Source organism: Miscanthus floridulus, chromosome 5, assembly GCF_019320115.1.
Source record: "Miscanthus floridulus cultivar M001 chromosome 5, ASM1932011v1, whole genome shotgun sequence".
Taxonomy (NCBI): domain Eukaryota; kingdom Viridiplantae; phylum Streptophyta; class Magnoliopsida; order Poales; family Poaceae; genus Miscanthus; species Miscanthus floridulus.
The window spans coordinates 10,610,927-10,635,016 of NC_089584.1; the positions used below are offsets into that span (position 1 = coordinate 10,610,927).

General features: G+C 48.5%; 1 protein-coding gene across 1 annotated transcript; it reads left to right on the forward strand.

The window, feature by feature from the left end:
• The first annotated feature begins 3,143 nt into the window (after positions 1-3,143).
• Positions 3,144-5,589, forward strand: LOC136451504 (leucine-rich repeat extensin-like protein 3). The gene has a single exon (XM_066452203.1). It carries the CDS (start codon positions 3,324-3,326, stop codon positions 4,953-4,955), a length of 1,632 nt encoding a protein of 543 aa, XP_066308300.1. The 5' UTR covers positions 3,144-3,323; the 3' UTR covers positions 4,956-5,589.
• Positions 5,590-24,090: the final 18,501 nt, after the last annotated feature.

The following is a 24,090-nucleotide window of genomic DNA, read 5'->3' on the forward strand; positions in this document are numbered from 1 at the left end:
CTCATATTTTTGTAGGATTGGATCAAACATTTTCCATTCTGAAGCAAAAGCACAAAACCCCACTGGGGCCAAGATGGTCAATCTCAAATAGCTGGCCATGCTGATGCAGTGTGCTGCGTGACCGCCTCTCACGTCCTTGCCCATTTCCAATTCTTTATTATACTTCTATACCACACGCATTAGAACAAACGTTAGACTATCTCCAGCGGAGCCGACCCAAACACGAGACCTATCTCACCGTTTGGGTCACGCAACGCGAAAGAAGAACGAACGCAAAACCGGCGAACTCCAACAGCGAACGCAAAAAGAGAGGCCTAGGAGGCATGGGGGTGGAGCTGAGGTGTGTCGTGTGGGTGGCCGCCGGGTTCGCCGGAGGTGGAGGGGCAACGGGGCCGCGGAGCTAAGGCGAGGGCGTGCGGGAGGCAGCAGGCTTCGTCGGAGATGAAGGGGCAGCGGGCCGCGGTGTCCACTGTGCTGGATCTATGGCCGCGCCTGCCGCTAGGGCTGGGGCCTGTGTCCTGAGCAATTCGCCTTGCCGCACCGACCGTGGTTGCCCGCGCTCGCTGGCCGGGGCTCCCGCGCTCGCCGACAGCGAAGGAGGAAGGGAGGGAACGCCGGTCGCCTGCCGTGCCATTGGAGTGCGTCGAGGTTGCCATTGGGGAAGTATCAGGGAAGCCGAGGTCGAGCTCGCTAGCAAGTCGCCGCCCTGGCCCGCGCTCGCCTCTGTCGCTGAAGCCACGCTCGCCGTCGAGCTCGCCTCTGCTCGCTCACTACGAGGCCGCAGCCGCCGCCCTACTCCTCTTCCCATCCAGTCCTCTCCTTGCCCCTTCCTCTCTCTCCCCTTCCACTTCCTCTCTCTACCCCGCTCTGCCTCCCTCTCATCTTCTCGTCGAGCATGGATGCGGGCGTCGCTGCCCGCTCCCTACGCCGTAGGTCACCGCTCGGCTGCACGGCCGAGCGCGACGGGACCTTGCTCGCCGCCACAGACCATGCCACCAGCGCCCAAGGCCTCGTGCCCTCCATCTTCTCCCTCCCCCTTCTCTCCCTCCCTGACGACTCTCTCTCTCTTCTGGTCGGAGCGCCGGCGGTATTCCTCTCTCCCTCTTCCTCTCCTCTCTTTCTTCCTCTCTCCCTCTCTCCGCGAACGGGAGGAAGTCCGAGACCGCCGTTGCCTTCTCCCTCCATCTCTCTTCCTCTTCCTCCTCTCTGCTCTACTCCGCCACGCCGGAGCCGAGCGCTCCAAAGCCGCCGACGGCGTTGCCGCAGCCAAGCACCGCCGCCCTGCTATGCTTCTCTTTCCATGTCTGCTCTGTTTTCTCTCCCTCCCTCCCTCTCTCTCGCGCGAACGACACAGTTTTGGGTTCTCTCTCAGCTCGGACACAAAATAAGTAGTGCGTTTGCGTACTCTATTAGAGGGTGTTTTTTCCCTGTAAATGATGCATTTTGGGTATAGGTAACATGTTGCATAGCCCGTTGGAGACGGTCTTACGTGCATAGAATAAACAAAATTAAATGCGGAGTACTCCTACTAGGCCAGGCCGCCAGGGGCAAAATCTAATGGATATAGGCAGGTTAGTTTAATATTTTGAATGCCTTTATTTAGTATCCATATTCATCTGCATGCACCGGTTGGATGTTGGTATAGATAGTCTTTTTTATGATTCCCATGACCTCTTTTAATTCTATAAATAAATCCCTTCCTTTGACCAACACGGCAGTGTACTGGGTATGGTGTCGCACTAGTGAGCAGGATCATTTAATAAACTTATTTTCTCTATCTTTGTATCACACCTCTGAAAAAAAAACACCTGTAAATTTTATCTAAGTCAAATTGCCATAAATTTAACTCAATTTATAAGAATGTGCACATTTAATACTGCAAATACATGTATTTTTTCGTAAATTTTTGTCAAACTCAAGTCTGTTGATTTAGAACGAAGGAAGAGTTGCATTCTTTTGAGATCTGAGAGTACTACCTCCGGTAAAAATGATGCTATTCTAAAACAATGGTAAGTTAAATTATTTAAAGTTTAACTAAATCTATATAAAAATTATCATACTAAATAAATACTTTAAATTCCTCACAAAATATATCTTATAGTATACCTATTCAGGGTCATGCATAATAATGACAATATTTTGTGTAAATATAGTCAAATATAAGATAGTTTGACTCTGAGCGGACCTAAAATTGTATAATCAATTAAGGTAATAATATATACATATAATGATATCTATATATATATATATATCTATATCAATTAATCTATATATTATATATTGCATTGCACCGTAAAGTTTAGTAAGATATCTATATCTATATCAATTAATCTATATAACATTAAAGAGCCAAGAAATTCTTCTGTTTCGTCTTTTTTACTTTCCAAATTCCTTTGGTGTCCTTTGTGCCTCATATGAAATTCACTCACGCTTATACTCGTTAGAACAACTTATGTATAGAAATGATTTAAGAGTTAGGCCTTGTTCGGCTGGTCTAAAATTTGGCTTGTTCGACTTCTTTTTCAGTTGGAACAGTGTTTTTCTCTCACAATATTTCAGCCAGAACATTGTTTTTCAACCAGTTTCAACCAAGTTTCACACCAGCGAACGGGTTTGATTCTAAGACATGTTATATACTACTGAAACGCACTAAACACGTTTGCTACTGTAGTCTCATTTTTCGCTCTCATCACGTCTTCTGCTATTTTGTTGTAATTCAGGGTGCAACATACGTGCACGCTGGCCCCGCACATTCTCCTTTGAATAAAGTCCGCTCACACAGGAAATATTCCGTGCAATTAACACCTTTTTCCTCTTTTTCTATAAATAATCCGTCCGCTTTTGTTAGCTTTTTCTCCCACGCGCTGTGACAGTCAGTCCCTCTCAACACGATCCCCTCCCTCCCTCCCTCCCTCCTCCACTCCCCAAGTTTGAACTGGACTCGCGCGGTCCGCGGCTCTTTTTCGCACTGCTACTCTCGGCTCCAGCCCACGCCACGCCACGCCTGGCGCTGGCACGAATTCTCGGACGCAAAACCCGGAGGCGAACGCGGGTGTGCCCCTAACCGCCCACTGCCCCCGCGCCCGTCATTAATCCTCCGCCGCGCCCGCCTCTGCCACCCTTCCCCTCCCCGCTACGCGTACACTCCTCACCCTTGTCTTCTCCCTCCTTGCCTCGAACCAACGCCGCTGCGCGTGTTTATAGCTGCCGCCCCCTCCACTCCTCTCTCTCTACGCGTTCGTCTCTGTCTGTGCGCGAAAAGTACAGTACGCGTCACTGCGCCGCACCGCACCGAGAGAGATCGCCGCTGCGCCAGAGATGAGATGAGAGGAGCCGTCTTCCTGGCGCTCCTGGCCGCCGCTGCCGCCGCCGTCTTCGGCGGCGCGGCGGCTGCGGCTGCGGTGGACCCGTCGTGGCGATTCCCGAGCCGGCGCCTGCGGGACGCGTACGTCGCGCTGCAGACGTGGAAGCGGCAGGCCATCTTCTCCGACCCCTACAACCTCACCGCCGACTGGGTCGGCCCGGGGGTCTGCAACTACACGGGCGTCTACTGCGCGCCGCTCCCCTCCGGGCGCGACCGCGGCGCGCTCGCCGTCGCCGGGGTCGACCTCAACCACGGCGACATCGCGGGGTTCCTGCCTCCCGAGCTCGGCCTCCTCTCCGACCTCGCTCTGCTCCACCTCAACTCCAACCGCTTCTGCGGCGTGCTCCCGACCGCGCTCCGCCGCCTCCGCCTCCTCCACGAGCTCGACCTCAGCAACAACCGCTTCGTCGGCCCGTTCCCGGACGTCGTGCTCGACCTCCCGGCGCTCCGCTTCCTCGACCTCCGATTCAACGACTTCGAGGGCGCCGTCCCGCCCTGCCTATTCGACCGCCCGCTCGACGCCATCTTCCTCAACCACAACCGCCTCCGCTTCCAGCTCCCGGACAACTTCGGCAACTCGCCGGCGTCCGTCGTCGTCCTCGCGCACAACAGCTTCGGCGGCTGCCTCCCGGCGAGCGTCGCCAACATGTCCGGCACGCTCAACGAGATCCTGCTCATCAACAACGGCCTCACCTCCTGCTTCCCGCCGGAGATCGGCCTGCTGCGGGAGCTCACCGTGCTCGACGTCGGCTTCAACCAGCTCGCCGGCCCGCTGCCGCCGGAGCTCGCCCTCATGAGGAAGCTGGAGCAGCTGGACGTCGCGCACAACCTGCTCACCGGTGCGATACCGCCGGGGATATGCGACCTGCCGCGCCTCAAGAACTTCACCTTCGCCAACAACTTCTTCACGGGCGAGCCGCCGGCGTGCGCGCGCGTCGTGCCGCGGGACAGCGACCGGAGCAACTGCCTTCCCAACCGCCCCGCGCAGCGGACGACGCAGCAGTGCGCCGCGTTCTACGCCCGCCCACCTGTCAACTGCGCCCCGTTCCACTGCAAGCCGTTCGTCCCGCCCATGCCGCCGCCGCGGCTGCCATCACCGCCCCCGCCGATGCTCCCACCACCACCCCCGCCTTCGCCACCTCCACCATCACCACCGCCGCCGTCTCCACTTCCGTCTCCTCCGCCGCCATCACCACCTCCGCCGTCACCACCGCTGCCCTCACCACCGCCACCTCCACTGCTGCCGTCACCACCACCACCATCACCGCTGCCCTCATCACCGCCGCCTCCACTGCTGCCGTCACCACCGCCACCATCACCACTGCCGCATTCCCCACCTCCACCATCCTCGCCCCCTCCCGCGCCAGTCTACCACCCTCCACCACAGTGCCCGCCATGCCCCGTTCTGCCGCCACCGCTGCTCTGCACTCCAACGCATCCATGGCCTCCGCCACCACCATATTACCCCGGTCCATTGCCACCCACATACCCTGTCCGATACGCATCACCTCCTCCCCCACAGCAGCACCATCCATGGCCATCAGTATACCCATATCAATATGGATCGCCACCACCCCCTCCGCTGCATTGATAGAAAGAATCTCAAACGCAAGGAAGGGTAGTTGGTTTTGCTCTTGCCCCTCTGGCTAGGGCTAGCAGTTGCCAGATTCAGCCGATGTACGTGGTCATTGTCATGCTTAGCAAATAGTGTTGGTTGATGGCTACAGGCCTCAAGAGAGCGTGGTAAGCTCCAGAATTTTCTGAATTATAGTTTGTTGGTGTCGGTGCAGCCGTTGGTGCTGAAAGGGATTGGATTGAAAGTGATGGGTTTAGGCTTGGGAGGGGTGGTTAATTGGCTGTGAATAAGAAGAGTTTGAGAGGGACAGAGGAGGATTGTAGGTGCAGGGATATATCATATATCTGGGTGTATAGAGAAGTTTCAGTTCTGTTAAGTTCAGTCAGACATAAAAGTTTTAGAACAACAAAATTCCAGTGTCATTTGTTCCTTTTTGTATCACAGCTATTGTCAGTTATCTATTCTTATATTATTCAGTTCTTTTTTAGCATTATCATTTTTATTTATCTTTTTCTGGGTTCTGTTTATTCTCTGCAACATGTTAGTCTTGTTATTATTTTTAAATCATCTTTGTTTTTCCTTTCCTCTTCTTGTTGTGTTCTGTTACTTTCTGCAAGCGATTCATTGCATACAGCAGTTTACAATGAAATCAGAAACATGTTTTGGATAAAACTTTTCATTTTCCATTCCACCAGTTCCTGGCTAACCTGTATAATTAGGGGATGACCTGGCTTTGTGTTTGCCCCTGTGGTTTGAATGGCATTGAGAACATTAGCGCTAGTTGATCTGATTGTGATAGGGACTGTAAGAGTTTAGGTTATATTAATCTGCAGTTGGTTTTTTTTTTTTTTTTTTTTGGAAAGAGGCAGTTGGCTTGGTTTGTGTCCCATTCCTTGAGCAGCTTCAGCTTCAAGTGGATGAAAGAAATTCCACTCCCTGTAGAAGTATAGGTACCTCAATCTGGTAGCAGGATTTTGAACTTCTTTTTAACTCACACAAGCAGATTTTTGAACTAGTATATGCACATCGAAATGGCATGTTGTTTTTCAATTTTGCACATGCTACCAAAGGCGCAACAAAAATATGTAAAGAACGGTGCAACTTTCTTCAGGATTTGGTGTCTTTGTCTCGTAAAGGTATGGCCGAGGTGCCGATATATCCTGGCTTTCGTACCATGTGCGTGCTTGCTTGCTTCTCAAGTACGTATCTTGGTCAGAACTCAGCAACACTTGTGATCTAGAAGCAATATATTTTGCCAGCTCTTGCGAGCTACTGCCACTGGTGGCTGCTATGATGTTTATATATATACTAATTTACGATAATGTCAATACATATTTATGATAGCTGAGTTACTATAACACATGAGGATATTTATCGTAACGTTATAGTAAATCACTTAGTGAGTTACTATAATCTCGTAAATTAACATAGTAATTATCGTAACTCAGAGTGGCTACAGAATAAGTTATTTTGTAGCCAGCTACAGGGTAGTAGTTCTATAATATATAGAATTACTATCATAATTAGTTAATTACTATGTTAATTTATAAGATTATAGTAACTCCTTACTAAGTGGTTTATTATAACGTTATGGTAAATATCTCTATGTGTTATAGTAATTCAACTATCGTAAATATGTATTGATATTACCGTAAATTAGTATATAAAATTATCGTAAATAGAGGTGGCTACGTAATAACTTATTTTGTATATATATAAACATCATAGCAGCCGTGAGCAGGCTTGGACTGTGTATATATATATACAGACACTACTGCAGTGAGCAGGCTTGGACTGTGAATCTTCTTTTAGCAGTACTGTACTGAGCCTTTTTTCTATAGTTTTTTTGGGTCTTGTTTAAATCTAAGTTGTAAAGTTTTGGGATTGACATCTCGGTGTCATATGGGGTTCGGATACTGATAAAAAAATAAATTACAGAATCCGTCATTAATCCATGAGATGAATTTATTAAGCCTAATTAATATGTCATTAGCATATATGTTACTGTAGCATAATATTGTCAAATCATAGACTAATTAGGTTTAAAAGATTTGTCTCGCAAATTAGTCGTAAATTGTGCGATTAGTTATTTTTTAAGTCTATATTTAATACTCCACGTGTCCAAGCCACTACCGGAAACCAGCTCTTTGCTGAGTATTTTTATGTTTGCCGAGTGCGTTCCCTCGGACACTCGACAAACAAGTTTTTTGTCGAGTGCTATGAAAAAGACACTCGGCATAATAATTGCACTCGGTAAACAAACTCTTTGCCGAGTGCTGAAAAAAAACACTCGGCAAAGAAGTAAGTTTGTTGAGTGTTTTTTTTTTTTGCACTCGGCAAAGAAGAAAGGAAGAGAAGGGAAAAAAAGGTTTGCCGAGTGCCCCCAATCTGACACTCGACAAACACCGCTTTGTCGAGTGTCAGATCTAGGACACTTGGCAAAGTTCCTATACTATAACTCACGCACCCCGCCTTCGCCCCTCCCTCTCCCGGCCCCTCCCATCAGAGGCCGACAGGGAAAAAGAGGCTCTTTGGCCCGATCCGGCGGCTCCGGATGCGGTGGCTGGCCGTGCTATACATGCGCACGCTGCGGTGGCTGCGCGCCTACTATGCCACGGCGATCAACGACCTCCTTGAGGGCGCCACCGTCATCAGCTCCCTCCGCGGGCCGACCGTCGGCGCCCACTGTGCCTTCGGCACCGCGTTCGCGCCTGTCGTCACCGTCGGCCTCTAATGAGCTCTCACGGCTGTCCGGCTGCATGCATGCGGCGAGCCCGTATGGTGGTCTACATGTATAGAGCCAATCTCTCTCGATCGCTCTCTCTCATTTTCTATTGCTCGTTTTTTCTCCATCTCCTTCGTCTGTCGTGTTCTTTGCTAACAATTAGCAGCCTGTTCGGCTGGGCTTATACGATCGTATACGATCGTGGATTATAAGCTGCAACAGTATTTTTCTCTCACACCAAACCAGCCAGCAGTAAATAATCCACGATTGTTTCAGCCGAAACGAACAGGCCGTAGCACGCCAAATCTTGTTCATCTATCCATGTGTACCGTATGTTCATCTCTCGATGCCGCCGCTGCTGGAGAAGGAGGCCGCGGCGTTGGGGCCCGGCGTCGCCAGAGGCGGGGACGGGGAGCTCCCCTGAGGCGCATCAGCGTCGGATCTCGCGGGGGAGGCCATGGCGCCGATGGTGGCCGCGGTGGCGGGTCCCGTCCTCGGCGTCGTCGTTGGCGGGGAGGGGGGCCGTGAGGAGCTTCCGCATCGAGGGCGGTAGCGCGTGGGCATGGTGGCAGCCTGGTGGCGCGGTTTTTTTTATATTTTTTGAAAATTCTTTGCCGAGTGTCAGTTTAGCACTCGGCAAAGTGTTTGCCGACTGCTCGACAGAAAACACTCAGCAAAGACAGCTTTGCCGAGTCTTTGTTCGTGGAGTGCCGTTTGCCGAGTGTTTTTTGGGCTTTACCGTGTATCCTGGACACACGGCAAAACTACTGATTCCGGTAGTGAGCATTTTATGGGATAGGGAGTAAACTTTAGGCGGAGAAACTAAACAAGACCTTAATTGCTTGCTAATCCTTGATTTGACCGGTTGATTGCTGGTTGGAATATCTGCCGGTCAGTCACAAACTGCAAGTCTTGCAAGTTGCGGCCATTGTTTAAGCATGCTCACATTTGTCCAGAAAGCTTGTGACTGTGATGTGTTGTTTTAACCTTTTGCTTTTAGGGGATTGAGAGAGCTGTCGCTCTCGGCTGTCCTACACAAGCAGTGCACACTTTAGTTAAGATAAACTAACCACCCCAGCAGGCAGCAGCATGCAAAGCTTGACAGCAGCGGATTGTGATTGGAGAGTGCTGCTGCCGCACCACTACTAGTAGTACGCGGCAGGGCCTTTGACCCTTTGTCAGCCTTAGGTTCTTTTGAGGGGAAAAGGATAGTACATAATCTGATCACGCTTGCTTTTGTGTTTGTGTTTGTGCATTGTGCCCCAGATGACCGTTATACTCGTTGGTTCACCACCTTTTGTTGCTGAAATCTCAGTCTGCATCATGGCCTCCTGCTTTTGCATAATACCACCTCCATCCCAGAAAGTATCTAATTTTAGGTTTGTTCCGAGTCAAATTATTTTAGCTTGACTAAAATTTTAAAATAATAATGTTAACATTTATGGCTCTACATAAATCTATTATAAAGTGTCTTTTATTATTAATCTAATGATGCATATATTTAGTATAATAAATATTAGCTTTGACTAAATATCTTTTGCTCTAGTTAATACTCCTTTTTTCGTAACAATGACCCTGTCGACACTTGATAGGCGTGTTTGGTAGGGTTTAAAATTTTCGTAAAAACGTACTCCCTCCATAAAAAAAAACCGTTGCTTTAAAAATAAATGCATCAGATTCACTTCGTGAAACTATGCTAGCTCGTTTAATTCTCAGGCTCTCTATGGGTAAAACTAGGGGCATCATCTCCCTGTTATTATGGCATCGTTTGGAGTTGGCATCACCGGCCACAGTGGGAAGGAGTGGTGCTTGAATCATCTCTCTTCTTTTGGGTATCACTTAGGCATACATTGTGGAGGGCCTTAATGCTAAAACTAGAACAAGGATAAACTAGCTTTTGGGTGTTTTTTCTAAAGTAGTAAAAAAAAGAATTGGTTCCAAGTAATTTTTTATGAAACATTTTTTTCTTTATAGCGTCTGGCAGTGATTTTAATGATTTTAATGAAAATGTGAAACGTTTCTTACTGCAAAACGGATCCAAGATGCACCTCTTTGGAGTCTTGGTTCAGAGTAGGGCCGCACAAAATACTCGTGGCTCGCCAACTCGCTCGACTCGTGTCCGGCTCAGTTTGGCTCGGCTCATTTTAACTTTTTCACGAGCTGAGCTGGAAGTCTAGCTCGCTGTTTTAACGAGCCAGCTCGCGAGTTGCTCACGAGCTCAAACGAGCTGAGGTCTATCAGCCCACGACCATGAATCTAGAAGATGATGATGCTGACCTAGAAGCGTACACCTATTCCATTGATATGTAATCCTTATTTTCAGCTGTTTCATATGAATTTTGATTTTATAACTGTTGTGGTACTTAAATGTTGATTTATGGATTTTTTTTCTAGGGAGAAGATGATGATGCTAATATTGAATTTGTGGACTTTCCTAAGTCTGTGATGGCAAGCATTTAGTAAGTATGATAGAACTGCATGATCATGAATGGACCAGCTATGTTGCATGGTTGATACTTTTGATGAACCTGATATGTATTAATCATGTATTCTTGCATAATGGTGGACATCACCCTCTAAAATTATTGTGGCAAGAGCATTATAAACATGTGTGTCCTATTTTTTATAGCTCACGAGCTAAACGAGCCAGCTCGAGCTCGCTAACGAGCTGAGCTGAGCTACCCCTCTAACTCGTAATATTAACGAGCTGAACTGGTTGATTAATCTAACAAGCTAGCTCGAGCTGGACTGAGCAAGCCGAGGTGGCTCGTTATCCAGCCCTAGTTCAGAGTGGTCTGTGTGGAGGCCGTACTGCTTCGTGCTTCGAGCATCATCGTACGCCAAAGTGGTGTACACCCTCCAATCTCCCATGTTAGCCACTGTGACCGCACAGCTTTGTGCCCTTGTATGCTTCACCCGCAAAACTTGCTTTGCCACGGCCAATGGACTTATGGACATCACGATTCAGCAACAGTAGACAAAGCTACTCGTGACTCGTCTCGACAGGGAACTCTACTACTAGTGCTAGTGGTCAATCCAGTGGGTATTCTCGGTGACTGTTTAGTTCCCAAAATTTTGCAAAATTTTAAGATTTTCTGTCATATCGAATCTTTGGACGCATGTATGAAGCATTAAATATAAATAAAAAATAAAACTAATTACACAGTTTAAACGAAATTCACGAGACGAATCTTTTAAGCCAAATTAGACTATAATTGGATACTAATTGTCAAATAACAACGAAAGTGCTATAATACCATTTCCTAAAAAAATTCACCAACTAAACAAGGCCTTGGCCTCGCCGAGATGTCTGCCTTGAGGCACCATTTTCTTAGAATAATCATCTGTACTGTTTGTTTGAGTTTATTCAGAACTACTTTTCAGTTATGGAACAATGTTTTTCTCTCACGACATTTCAGTATAATTATCAGCATAAACTAAATTTTAGCATCAACGAACATGGTGATCATTTTTTGTCATTTCTTTTGTGTTGGTAGCAACGTACGGGCCATGTGTCATTACCAACTGGTTTATAGCAAATTTATTCACTATAAGCAAAGTAAGCTTCAAATCAAATCCATACTCCATCTAGGGTGGAGCTGGCAAAAATCCGAGTCTAGGACTATTATTAAAGTGCCTAGGCAATCTATAATAAACCTACATAACAATAGTTCACAAAAGCAACGGCTAAAATGCATAATTTAGAAGATATATCAATTCCATGCATATTTGTATAACAAACATGATAAGAACATGATGTGGTGCAAAACAAGTACCTAAATCTAATTATAGATAATTATTTGGTTTATCCCTGCCTATCATATCATCTACGTTAGCAAGTGAACTTGGTCATATACATGAAAGTTTGAACATTTAAAATCAATAGGCTGCAATATAAAAATATAATTTATTAGTGAACAAAAATAGATAATACGATGCACAATATACTAGAGAATAAAATGGATTTCAATGTCTAGTTCTTTTCATTGTGTAATTCTAGTAGAAGTCAACAAATTTCAGCATAAATAACCCATGAGTTTAGTTTATTCAATTGAAATTTTGAAATAGAGAGGATTAGACCTGGACATAGGGACCGGGAAATCAGGAAGAAATGAGAAATGGAACACTGATTTGCTTCACTATTTGTGTGCACCGCGCACTGGAAGTCCACCACTACGCGCTACGTGTCTACGTCTTGGCGTCTCCTACATTGGCGGACTGGGCTACCAGCAGCGCATCACCCACTCATTCGCCATCTAGCGTGGACATCAGTGGAGTTGGCGTCTTGGTCTAGCATCCACTGGCGGAACCAGGAGGCCAGCAGGGTCGTGCACCCCCAGCACAGTGGATTTTTTTAAATACCTATAAAAAAATTCAATTGCATAGTTAAAAAGTTACTATTTCACTCTTTTTAAGGATAAATATTATGTTTTTCGTTATGAGTACTAAATATATATGTAAAAACGTTGATAAGCTATTGAGACATATATTTATTGTACATATTTTTCATATTTACAACGTGTCATTGTATTGTTCGGCTCCTCTTGATTAAAAGTTCTAGTTCCTCCACGGCTAGCATCCAACCATCATGTCCAGGTTAGATCGCGTGAGAATGAGCAAGGGAGTGAGTGCGAGAGCCGAGCAAGAAGGAGGTGGGTGATTTTTGGACACAAGACCATCAGGTTGGCATGTGCCTAGAAAGTTCACGAACAGGTCTATCTGCTTGAATTGAATTAACGTGTGGCGTGATTCAACCTAGAATTATAGACTTTTGCTGCTATAATACATCACACCTTGAGCCAATTTATAAAATACTGAACTGAACTATAAAAAGTTATCTTTTTGACAAAAAAAACTATACAGAAGTATAATAGGGTATATACAGAGGTTTTGGACCGCGACTAGTGGCAACATCCGTGTATCCGCCCGATTTCAGATCAGGAATACGAGGTTTCCTTTCAGCGAGCGACGAAAGTTCCTGTCATATCATATGTTAATTAAAAGAACTAAACATGAGCTAATCATAAAACTAAATGCACAGAGGGAGATTAATTTGCGAGACAAATTTATTAAGCCTAATTAATCCATCATTAGCACATATTTAAGGTAGCACCACATTATCAAATCATGAACTAATTAGGTTTAATAGATTCGTCTCGCAAATTAGTCTTCATCTTTACAATTAGTTTTATAATTAGTCTATGTTTATTACTCTAAATTAGTGTTAAATATTCAATGTGACACGACTCAAAATTAGTCCCCGGAACCAAACACCTCATTTTTCATTTTTTTTATAGAACACTCCCGAAATCGTCTGTGCACCGTGCATGAAAGCCCCCTACGGACCCTTACCTTCTCAACTTCCCTTGGCCCAGCCCGCGCTATCTTAAGTTATTAACTTCCACTAGAAGTACCCCTCAAAAAAAAACTTCCACTAGAAGTGAAAATTTCTTCTAAATGGGTTTCTATCTCAGCAACATTCTTCAATGAGAGAATTTCCTGTGAGCCATTATAAAAGTCCTCAATTTCCTATGAGCCACTGTAAAAGTTACGATGTCAAGTGAGCCACCGCTCCAAATTTTTGGACCCTTACATGCCACTACCGTTACCTTTTGGGCCAATGGCGGCTAACAGGAGCTTATAATGTCTGTTTTGCCCCTCTTACGTGTGGGCCCTACATGTCAGCCTTTATCTTCCAGACTCCCCCACTCCCCACTCTCTCCGAGGCATGCGCCTCACACCTCGCCAGCGCCGCCTGCCCGCCCGCCCGCCTGCCTCAGCCGCCTTGAGCGAGCTCCAACCCTCCCTCCTCCGCCCGCTCCCCTCACCACTGGTCCCGCTCCGCCGGTAGCCGCTCCCCAGCCGTAGCCCCTGCCAGGCCGCTGCGCCCTACCTCAGCAGTCGGCACGGGCGGGGCTCAGCTGTAGGTACGCCGTGGCCGCCCGGTGCCGTGCAGCCCGCCCTCGTCGCGCCACCACCATAGCCCGCGTCCGCCGATGCGCTCAGCCGGCTGCCGGCGCCCGCGGCTGGCCTGCCTCGGGCTGCCTCTAGCGTGTCCGCGGCCACCCACCGGTGCGCAGGTCGTGGACGCATGAGACACGCGCAGTCACGCGACGCCACACCGGCCGAGCCGCAGCGCTCGTCGTGCCCAGTCGAGCCGAGCCGTAGTCGCGAGCGAGAAGGACAGGGACGCCATGTAGGTGTCCGAGGAGCACGGCCGCACGGGATGGGAGTGCAGTGCCGGTATGCGCCTGACGCCTTTAGCACCATGTCCTTGATCTGAACCCAGAAAATGTCCCATCAGTTGGCACTCCTGAATCCCGTTTGATCTGATTCTACAGGTTCCAAACGAGGCAGGAAATGCTCAAAAGCTTTGAAGTCCCATAGAAATTTGCACAAATTGACAAATCGTAAGAGCCTGAATCCTAACAAGTCTGCGCTGGATTCCAAGCAAGTTCATCAACAGGTTACATTGAACGGGGGAAATCTGCTAAATTCAAACCAGAACTCCACTCCCTAAGACTAAAATACTGTCCCAAGATGGCGAGAACCCACCTGGGCCGTAAGCGCCTTGATGGCATGCTCGTGGTGCCCTGTCAAGCCGAGCCGCAGCCGCGAGCGAGAAGGGAGTCCGGCAGGGACACCGTGCAGGTGTTGGAGGAGCACGGGATGGCCATCGGTGCGCCCTGGCCGATCCTGCTCCGGCGAGTCCGTGGCCACCCACCAGTGCGCCTTGCCCGGTCGCTACCCAGGCGCCCGTGCTTAAGGGTGGCAATGGGTAAATCCCCATCGGGTATGGCCACCCCAGACCCATCCCCGCCATAAAAATTTGGTACCGTCAGAATACCCATACCCGTCATGGGTGGGGAATTTTCCTCAGACCCATACCCGGCCGGGTAAATCATACCCGTCGGGTCACCCGTACCCGCCAACAATTTATTCACGCACATGAAAATCAATAATTCAACAGCAACCACTACTAACCAGAGCACATAAAATTAGACAAATAATAGCATATAATAATATCTTCTGCAAATTAAGATTCCTTTCCATTTAGTTTCTCCTCTATATTAGTCATGATTAATGTAGAAGTTACTGATTATAGACATGGTTTCGAGAACTTCCAAGTGGAGTATTGGACTCGTTGACTCCAGAACAAGTGATGCACTGCAACACTGGAGAAAAGTGTAGCCATCTTGCAAGTACCCTACCTCCTGTTGAAGCAGCATTGCTTGAATGGGCCATCAATCTCATGGCAGATGTGGTGGAAAATGAAAGCTACAACAAGATGAATGCTCGCAACATTGCTATGGTTTTTGCACCAAATATGACCAAGGTTATTGGTAAGCATATTTGTTTCTCTCTACCTGCATTACTTTTTAGAATCTATAGTCTAACCACGGAGCATTGATCTCTTTCAGATGGCCGGGTATTTTTCACCCATGGGTAAACAGTTACGGGGACTACTGGAACATACACATACCCACGTACCCGATGGGTGAAGGGTTTAGTCCATTTACGTACCTGTGGGCAGTGTGTTTAGTCTATATTTAGACCCTAATGGAGTAAATACCCGTCGGGTATTGGGTCGCGGGTCCCCATTGCCATCTTTACCCGTGCTCTGTGGTGAAGAAGAGGTAGTCGTGTGTGGTGAAGAAGAAGGCTGACACATGGGGTCCACATGTAAGAGGGGCAAAATGGGTATTTCAAGATCCTATTAGCTGCCGTCTCCCAACTTCCCAAGAAGTTAAAGGTCGTGGTATGTAAGATCGAAAAAAAATTTGGAGCAATGGCTCACATGGCAATGTATTTTTTCCGGTGACTTACAGAAAATTGAGAACTTTTATAATGGCTAAATTCTCTCTTCTTCGATCCAACCGCCATATCATTTCCATTGTTCGATCTAACCATTTCAGCATCTACAATTACCCTACCAACCCGCCGCCGCCTCTCCTCACGGTCGTTCTCGTCGGGAGTGAGTCGTTCTCGTCGGGAGTGAACTCGGCGATGACGTCGTCCACGATGCTGTCGGCGGCCAGCGCCAAGCTCCTCTTAAGACCGAGGATGTGAACATAGAGGAGATCTCCTGGCCCCCGTCATTGCGGCAGCGGCGCAGAGAGACGCCGCCTTGGCGGACTGCTGCGGCGGCTGGCGCTTCGCCTGGGGTGGGCGCATCTGCTTCCGCTCGCGGGGGGCGCCGTCGACCTCGCCGTCAGGTACCTCGTCGGAGGAGGGAGGGCGCGGTGGCTCCAGTGCTCGCGGCTGCCGTTCTCGACGTAACCGAGCCCGTCGTCGTTGATGTTGAACTCGGCGGCTTCCTTGCGGCGACGAGGGACGAGCAATTTGTACTCCTCCTTCAGGACGATGTCGTACTCGTTGATCGGGGCGTCAACCTTCACCTGGATGGCGTCGGAGGCGCGGATTTCACCGATGCGGACGGCGCGGAGTTGCTGGAGCACGGCGCTGCGTCTCGACGCCTCCGCGCCCCGGGTGCGCGTGCGGCGGCCGTCCTCGACGTAACCGAGCCCATCGTCGTCGATGATCAACTCGCCGGCTTCCTTGCGGCGGCGAGCGAAGAGCGCGTTGTACTCCTCTTCCGGGACGGTGTCGTAGATCGGGCTGTCAACCTTCACCTGGATAGCGTCGGAGGCGCGGATTTCAGCTCTGCGGACGGCGCGGAGTTGTTGGAGCACGGCGGTGCGCCTCGACGCCTCCGCGCCCCGGGTGTGCGTGCCCGTGCGCGTGCGGCGGCCGTCCTCGACGTAACCGAGCCCATCGTCGTCGATGATGAACTCGCCGGCTTCCTTCCGGCGGCGAGCGACGAGCGCGTTGTACTCCTCCTCTGGGACGGTGTCGTAGATTGGTGCGTCAACCTTCACCTGGATGGAGTCGGAGGCGCGGATTTCACCTTTGCGGACGGCGTGGAGCTGCTCGAGCACGGCGGTGCGCCCCGACGCCTCCGTGCCTCGGGTGCGCGTGCGGCGGCCGGAGCCGGAGACGGCGGCGTCGGCGGGTGTGTCTTCCATGCGACTCTTTCTCTCTCTCTCTTTGTGACACAGGCGCGCGCACGAATTAGGGATCTATATTGCGAATGCTAGCGGGTAGCTTTGGTGGGAAGGTGTTCGAGCATTTGGCGCGTAGAATTAGGTGCGCGTCAAGCTCTAGGGTTTTTCCATGGAGGGTGGAAGACGTCGTCGATCCAAAGTGTTTTTTTTTTTTTGAGTGGATCGTCGATCCAAAGTGGAGGACAAGCATTTGAGCATTTGAGTGGGCTTCATATGGATGCGACGGAATGGGCTGTTTTCCCCTTCCCATTGGCCCACATATCAGGCCCTTACCTTCCACCATGTTTTAAGGGCTCACAGGCCCACCCGGCGACTGTATTTCATGTTCAGACAAACGTACCTCTTCCCCTCAAAAAAAGGGGGGAAAAAAGACAAACGTACCTCTTGATTGCGGCGCTGCATCCATGGATGCAGCAAAGACTGAAGAATCTTCCTTTTGTGTACAGGGTAGCATTGCATCTTGGATACAGCAAAATGAATAATGTTCCTGTATGTGGTATACGATTACCAAGATGTGCTGCGTTTATCATGCTGAGGAGAACGACAAGGGACACTGCGAGAGAATTCGGGCTTTAGCGGTAATTGTTTTACACCAGACGTACTTTGGAAGAAAGGCAGAGCAAAACCCACGCATGTAAAACCCAGACTGGAGCAGTGCGCCGAACAGAGCGCGGGAAAAGTAGAATTTTTTTATTTTAACATTTTTGAAAACCAATTTTAAATCTAACACCTCCGATTGTTTTAAACTAACACGTTTAGCCACGCCTATTGCCCTGGCGCAGCCGCTGACGTGGCGGCGACCAGGAGCGCTGACCGCTGACTGGGCAGGGCCTGCCGCGCCACCGATCTTGGCGCGTCTGGGCCAAATAAAACCCCGCGGCCGAGCCCCCGGCCGCACGCACCCCTGCCCGCCCGGCCACGCCGCCAGCCAGCCAGCCGATGCGCCCCGCCGCCGGCCATCGCCCACCTCCCGCGCCTGCGCCCACGCCGCGCCCGTCCGCGCCCTCGCCGGCCATGCCAGGCCACTCCCGCCGCCCGCGCCCGCCCGCGCCCTCGCGGCACCCCCGCCGCCCGCGCCACGAACCCCGGCGCGTCAAGGCCGCCCGCTCCTAAGGTACCTCCCTCTCGGTTTAATGTTATTATGATTGTTATTGTTTTAGGATAATTAGTTTGTGATATACGTATGTAGTTTTTAGGTTTTAGGTTATAATTTTGGGTTTAGGGATTGATTAGGTATTTATTATTTAGTTTGTAGTTATTTATTTAGTTAGGGATTGTAGCGATGCGGTTGTCATTTCTAGATCCGGTTATTATTTAGTTTATAGTTAGTTATTTAGTTAGGGATTGTAGCGAGCCAGTCGAGGGATCGTATTCCATTCGAACGTTATTAGGAATATTTTACTTTGCAATGCTAGATAATGTTAATTTGAGTACTCTAATGCTCTGTTTATAAATTTGTAATAGGATGGCCCATCCCACGCAGCACCCATTGTACCCCATTCTTGAGGTGGAGTACAACGACTAGCACCGAGCACACATCTTGAGTGGCAACGACGCAGAGGTGGCCCGGCCTCCTTTGAGGCCCCGCACGCACACCAAGGTGCACCAGTGGGACGAGCGTTACACGCCGTACATACGGCGTGCCGGCTTCCTCGAGCTTGTCCGTGTTGTCAACCACGGTCTTCCGCTCCTTGACCCAGCACTACTTACCGCAGCTGTAGACAAGTGCGAGTGCATTCTTTGTACGTAAACTTTCTTGTAACAAATTTGAGGCAACTAACAGTCGTTTTATTCTTATAACAGGTGGAGGCCTGAGACCCACACGTTCCACCTACCTTGTGGCGAGATGACCTTGACGTTGCAGGACATGAAGGCTATTTTAGGCCTTCGGTTGGGGGGCTTCCAGTGACAGGGATAGTTGACAACGATCACTGGAGGGAGCTGGTGGCTCAGTTTACTGGCTTTCTTTCACCGGACGACGAGGCTTCCAAGAAAAATAAGTGAGAAATTCAAGCCTATTTAATATTTGCATTGCTTTCCTACAGCCATCGGGTCTCATTTTTATTTGGTAAATTTTAGGAAAACTTTTGGTGTTTCGTCGTCCTGGATCATGGAGCGCTTTGATTACTTGGACCCACAGGCTGAGGAGCCTCATATCGATAGGTTCGCTCGAGTGTGGCTTTGGCACTTTCTTGGTGCTTTCATCTTTCCAGACACCTCAGGCAACACCATCAGCTGGATCTTCCTTGACATACTACGCCAGCTGTGGGAGCACATAGCGGCGTATAGCTAGGGCAGCGCTATCCTGGCATAGACGTATCGACAGCTATGCGTTGCCTGCTGTCGCACCTCAGGGTATGCGAACCTTAAGGGTTGCTCGTACCTACTCTAGGTTTAGTGTTGGGAACGATGGCCCGTTGGGAGGCCCCTTAATATGGGTTTACCGGTAAGTACTTGTGTTCATTATATTCTTCGATATGGTTACATATGATGAGTTTATTAATGGCTAATTCATTATCGTGTTCAATGCAGTAATGGAATGGGTAGGATACACTCCCTACAGCTTTGTTTATCTGGATGGAAGCAGAGTTAGTTAGAGGAAATATGAGGCGCAAGTACAGGGAGTACACGGACGGTCTCGACGTCCTGACACAGCACCAGGTTACGCTCTCTTTACAATCATACATGTGTCTTGTTCAATCTACACTATATCACAACCTAACTCAATTACGAAATGTTCAGGTGCATTGGTGTCCTTGGGATGCTCCGGAGCTCCAGTACTATCTCAGTCCTGTCACTAGGGACGACTCAGAGGAGTATCGCTGCAACGTCCCTCTTATTTTCTTCCACGTGGTCGAGATTCACTTGCCCGTTAGGGTCTGCAGACAGTTTGGAAGAATGATAGGCTACCCACCACCGCTTTACTCCACCAACCAAGGATTGCACGGGTGCGTTATCGATTAATAACAGAGCTACAATCCAGAGGTGTGTGTGGTACAACTAACATCGTTTTGTTATAGATATGACCACAGGAAGAGGTACAAGACCAAGGATTGGCGCATGACACACAACGCGCACATCCACTTATGGGAGACTAGGGAACGGCAACCGGTCCATGCGGGTCCTCCACACGACCAGCACACCTTCGATGAGTACCTACGTTGGCTTCACAGGTCTACAAGAACACATATCAAGCCCCCGTACACTGAGGAGGCGATTGACGAGGACCCGAAGGAAGATATGATTGAAGATGTGTATGACGTTGTCACTAGAGAGGACACACAGCTACAGAGAGCCCCGCTACAAAGATACGTGGTAAGATACTTGAATGGTACAATTTGTTATCCATTTGGTATTAATTATGTATACTAAAACTGTTCAACCGCGTTTCTGAACCCAGGCGACACAATTGTCGAGGCTGTCCAATGAAGCAGCGTACCGGCTTCACGAGTCTAGAGGGCAGGGGCCAGGCGTTCTTAAGGCTTTTGTGGAGGTAAACATAAACTAGTCCATTCTAAAATTGTTTCTTTAGTGTATATCCGTTTGTGAAATGCGCTAACTTTAACGTCTATTTATACAGAAGGTGAAGAAGAGCTGCAGGAAGCTAGCTCAAAAGTTGAGCTGCATGGACACTCCTTATGAGGAACCGCCACTCCCAGCATGATCGGGTGGTACGTCTTCAGCCTCTTTGAGGACGCCAGCCGGCTCTTCTCAGCTGGTGACAGGTGCCACTTTCGCAGTGCGTACGCCACCACATTATAGCGCTAGGAAGGACCCTACAATCGAGGACGATGAGGACGACGATGACGAGTGGGAAGATTGGCCGCAGGATGAGATTGGTATGTCTCAGCTAGGTGGTGCCCCGCTTGGCATCCAAGGAGCATCACAGATACTAACAAAGGTAGTTTCTTTAAATACGTAGGCTACATGAACTAACGATCATAAAGAATTCTAAGTAATCGTGCATATCACATACTTGTAGGGTACGAGCCATACGCACCGGTGACGCGACCACACCGATGTTGGCTACACTCCCAATGTATTGCCAACAAATCCAAAGAGAAAAAGGCGTCCGAGGAATCTTTACACTCCTGGGTCTTAGTTTGTTAGGTCGAACTATTATTGGGGTCCAAAACTTGCAGGCTTATTTGGTTATGTTATGTCGAACTTAAGTCAAACTTATGTGGCAGCTTGTCAACTTATGTTATTTGCTTCATATTCGTTTCAAAAAACTAGTTCAAAAATGGTAGTCTCGGGGTATCTCGACACCGGTGGCCGGCGTCTTACGCGAGGGGTCGAGGAAGCCGGGGTCCATGGTCGCGTCGCCGCCGATTAAACCGTCAATTTCTCTATTCGGCCTTGAAATTTTTTAACAAAATATAGAAATAAATTCACTATTCATTTTACGTCAAACAATACTTACAATAACTCCCACCATCGCCGCGACGCGTTCCGATTAAACCGTCCAGGTACCGCTGGGTTGGCGGCGAGCGCGGCGGGCAGGCTTGCTGCTCGAGCTGACATGACTGGCCGCGGGGTTTTATTTGGCCCAGACGCGCCATGACCCCGGGCGCGGCACTGCCGCGCCAAGATCGGTGGCACGGTAGACCCTGCCCCGTCAGCGGTTAGCGCTCCTAGTCGCCGCCACGTCAGCCCTGTGCCACGCCACCATGCATGCGCGCGGCACAGGCATTTGGCCACGCGCAGGGCAATAGGCACGGTCAAAAGTGTGAGTTTTAAAAAAATCGGAGGTGTTAGATTTAAAAATAGTTTTCAAAAAGTGTTAAAATTAAAAAAAATCAAAAATTACATGGGTGGCGGTGTGTGGAACAGTGCGTGGGATACCATAGGTACGTAATGTTTCCTTGTTATTTTCTTATTTATTTTTCCTTTCCTTTCTTTTTCTTTTATTTTCTTTTATTGTTTCATTTTCTTGCTTCTATTTATTTTTCCTTTTTCTTTTCTTTTAGTTTTCTATGTTTTTCATTCTTATTATTTCCTTTCCTATTCTTATTCTTTTCTTATTTTTTACCTTTTATTTTTATTTTTATTTATTTATTTATTTTTATTGTTTTCCTTGCTTCTATTTATTCTCTCTTTTTCTTTTCTTTTTTAGTTTTCTATGTGTTTTCATTCTTTTTTTCTTTCTTTTTAATTTTTTCCATCCTTATTTAAGTTATTCATTTATTTTATTTGTTATATATATATATCATTTGTTAATCATATTTTTATGTGTGTTTTCCTTCTTTGTTGTTTTACTGTAATTAATTGTTTTAATAATTTTATTTTTTATTTTCTATGTATATATATGTGTGTGTGATTTTCATGTCGTATACATTTAATGTTCTATCTTGTGTTTTATCATGTTCATATAGTATACATTTGATGTTCTATGATGTTTTTGTGTTGTTCACGTAATATACATGTGATGTTCTACGATGTTTTTTGTGATATTCACTTAGTATACATGTGATGTTATATGATGTATTTAGTAATGTTCACGTAGTATATATGCGATGTCCTACAATGTATTTAGTGATGTTCTATGGTATTGTCAGGTTCATAAACCCGGGGTCCTCAATGGACCTGCTTCCCTACAAAACTCAGCCCAGCAGGCGGCGCAACGATAGCACACACCTGGCCCGGCCCTGATACACAATAACAGGCCAAGACCACGATCCAATCCCTGACCAGCACCTTCAACCTCTGGGGGTAGGCCCCACACTCGCCCGACCTCTGGGTCGGGGGCTCCGTCTCACCCGACCCCTTTCTTCGACTAAGGATACGCCAGACCTCTGCTCGCTGCTCTTTCCTGACCAACACGGTTGGGGACGACTACGAACGACCGACCGAGGACGCCTGCTCAGTGTGGGTCTGGGGAGCAGGCGGAGCAGATAAGGGGTAAGACGCTCAAGTCAACCGCAATACCAAGGACCGTACCCTACCATACCATACGCACCTACAAGATGGTGCTTCCAGGTCATGATAGACGGACACTATACAACCTTCTAGACGCGTCAGACCAGAAATAGTATTGTGCACGCTGACGTTTGTCGTACCAGGCGAACACGATAGAGCCTACCAGACGTGTCTAGGCATAAACAGTATTATGGGCGCTGGCAGCCATCCCATGTCTGATGGCATGTGCAACAAGACTAGGCAGCACATATATACACTTTCTCTCTTTCTCTCTAACTTGTAAGGCCATCCCTTTCAACTACAAAAGGGGATGCGCTCTCTCATGAAAAAGGAAGCTCTCTCTCTCTCTCAAAGACTCTCTCAACGACTTGAGAACACAACAGCTCAACAAGCTTTAGAGACACACAGAGCATACGCTCCAATACTTAGCATATGTTAGAGCCCCGTCACTCTTGGCCACTCGGTTCCGAGTCCGACCGGGCCTCTAACACTCCCCTTCTTATTCCTATTTGTTTGTAACCCCACAGCAAACTTTGAGCGCCTAGGCTCAGGAATAAACTCACCGATCGACCTCAACTGGACGTAGGGCCCGTTGCCTAAACAAGTATAAATCATGTGTCATTGAATGTTAGGCCACATCCAATCACAACAAGTGGCAAAACTACAAAAATTTACTTATTGGTCACTTTTTGCAACGACAGTTGGCGCCGTCTGTGGGGAGGATGTCATGCGTTCACGCTTTTGGTCATCGGATGACCCACTTTTCCACCATCTTTGGCATGACGGGCTCGAGCAATACGATTCGCTTCAGCTCACTAAAGTTTCTCATGCTCCCACCTATTGGGATGTGGGTTTCTCCCGTCTTTGAGTCGCTTCAGACTTTTCTCTTCGGAAGCCTGGACTTCGTTGCTAACCAGCTCGCCATACTTCGCCTCCACGAGGAAGCACTCGTCCCGGCGTCCACTAGAGGAGGAGCGCCCTCTATCGGCCCTGGGCCACTCGACGACCCCAATGTCGAGATACCTACGCTTCGTCTTGAGCCCATGCTGGGCTCAAACTCTACGGTGAGTGACGTACATATTGTTCTTTACTCACTATTTAACACCTTCCGTCGACTATCCAGAGGGAACCCATTTTCCCTACCGCGACCACCGTGCGACCGGTTCCCCTATGGCTTCACGTCCCCCATGGACGCATGCATGCGAGGGCTCCAAAGGATGCTAACACCGCCCCCTCTCACATCTGAGTTCATGGGGATGGTGGGCTATGCTCCCGCCTCCTTTCACGAGCTCGTTAATGATAAAGACGAAAGCGATGGCTTCGGCATCGGTGATGTCATGGCACCTGACCACCCTCTGTCCTAGGAGTGCGCTATGGCAGACACCTTGGGACAACCACCGGTGGTAGTGGAGTCTCTATAGGAGCACGACAAGGAGTTATG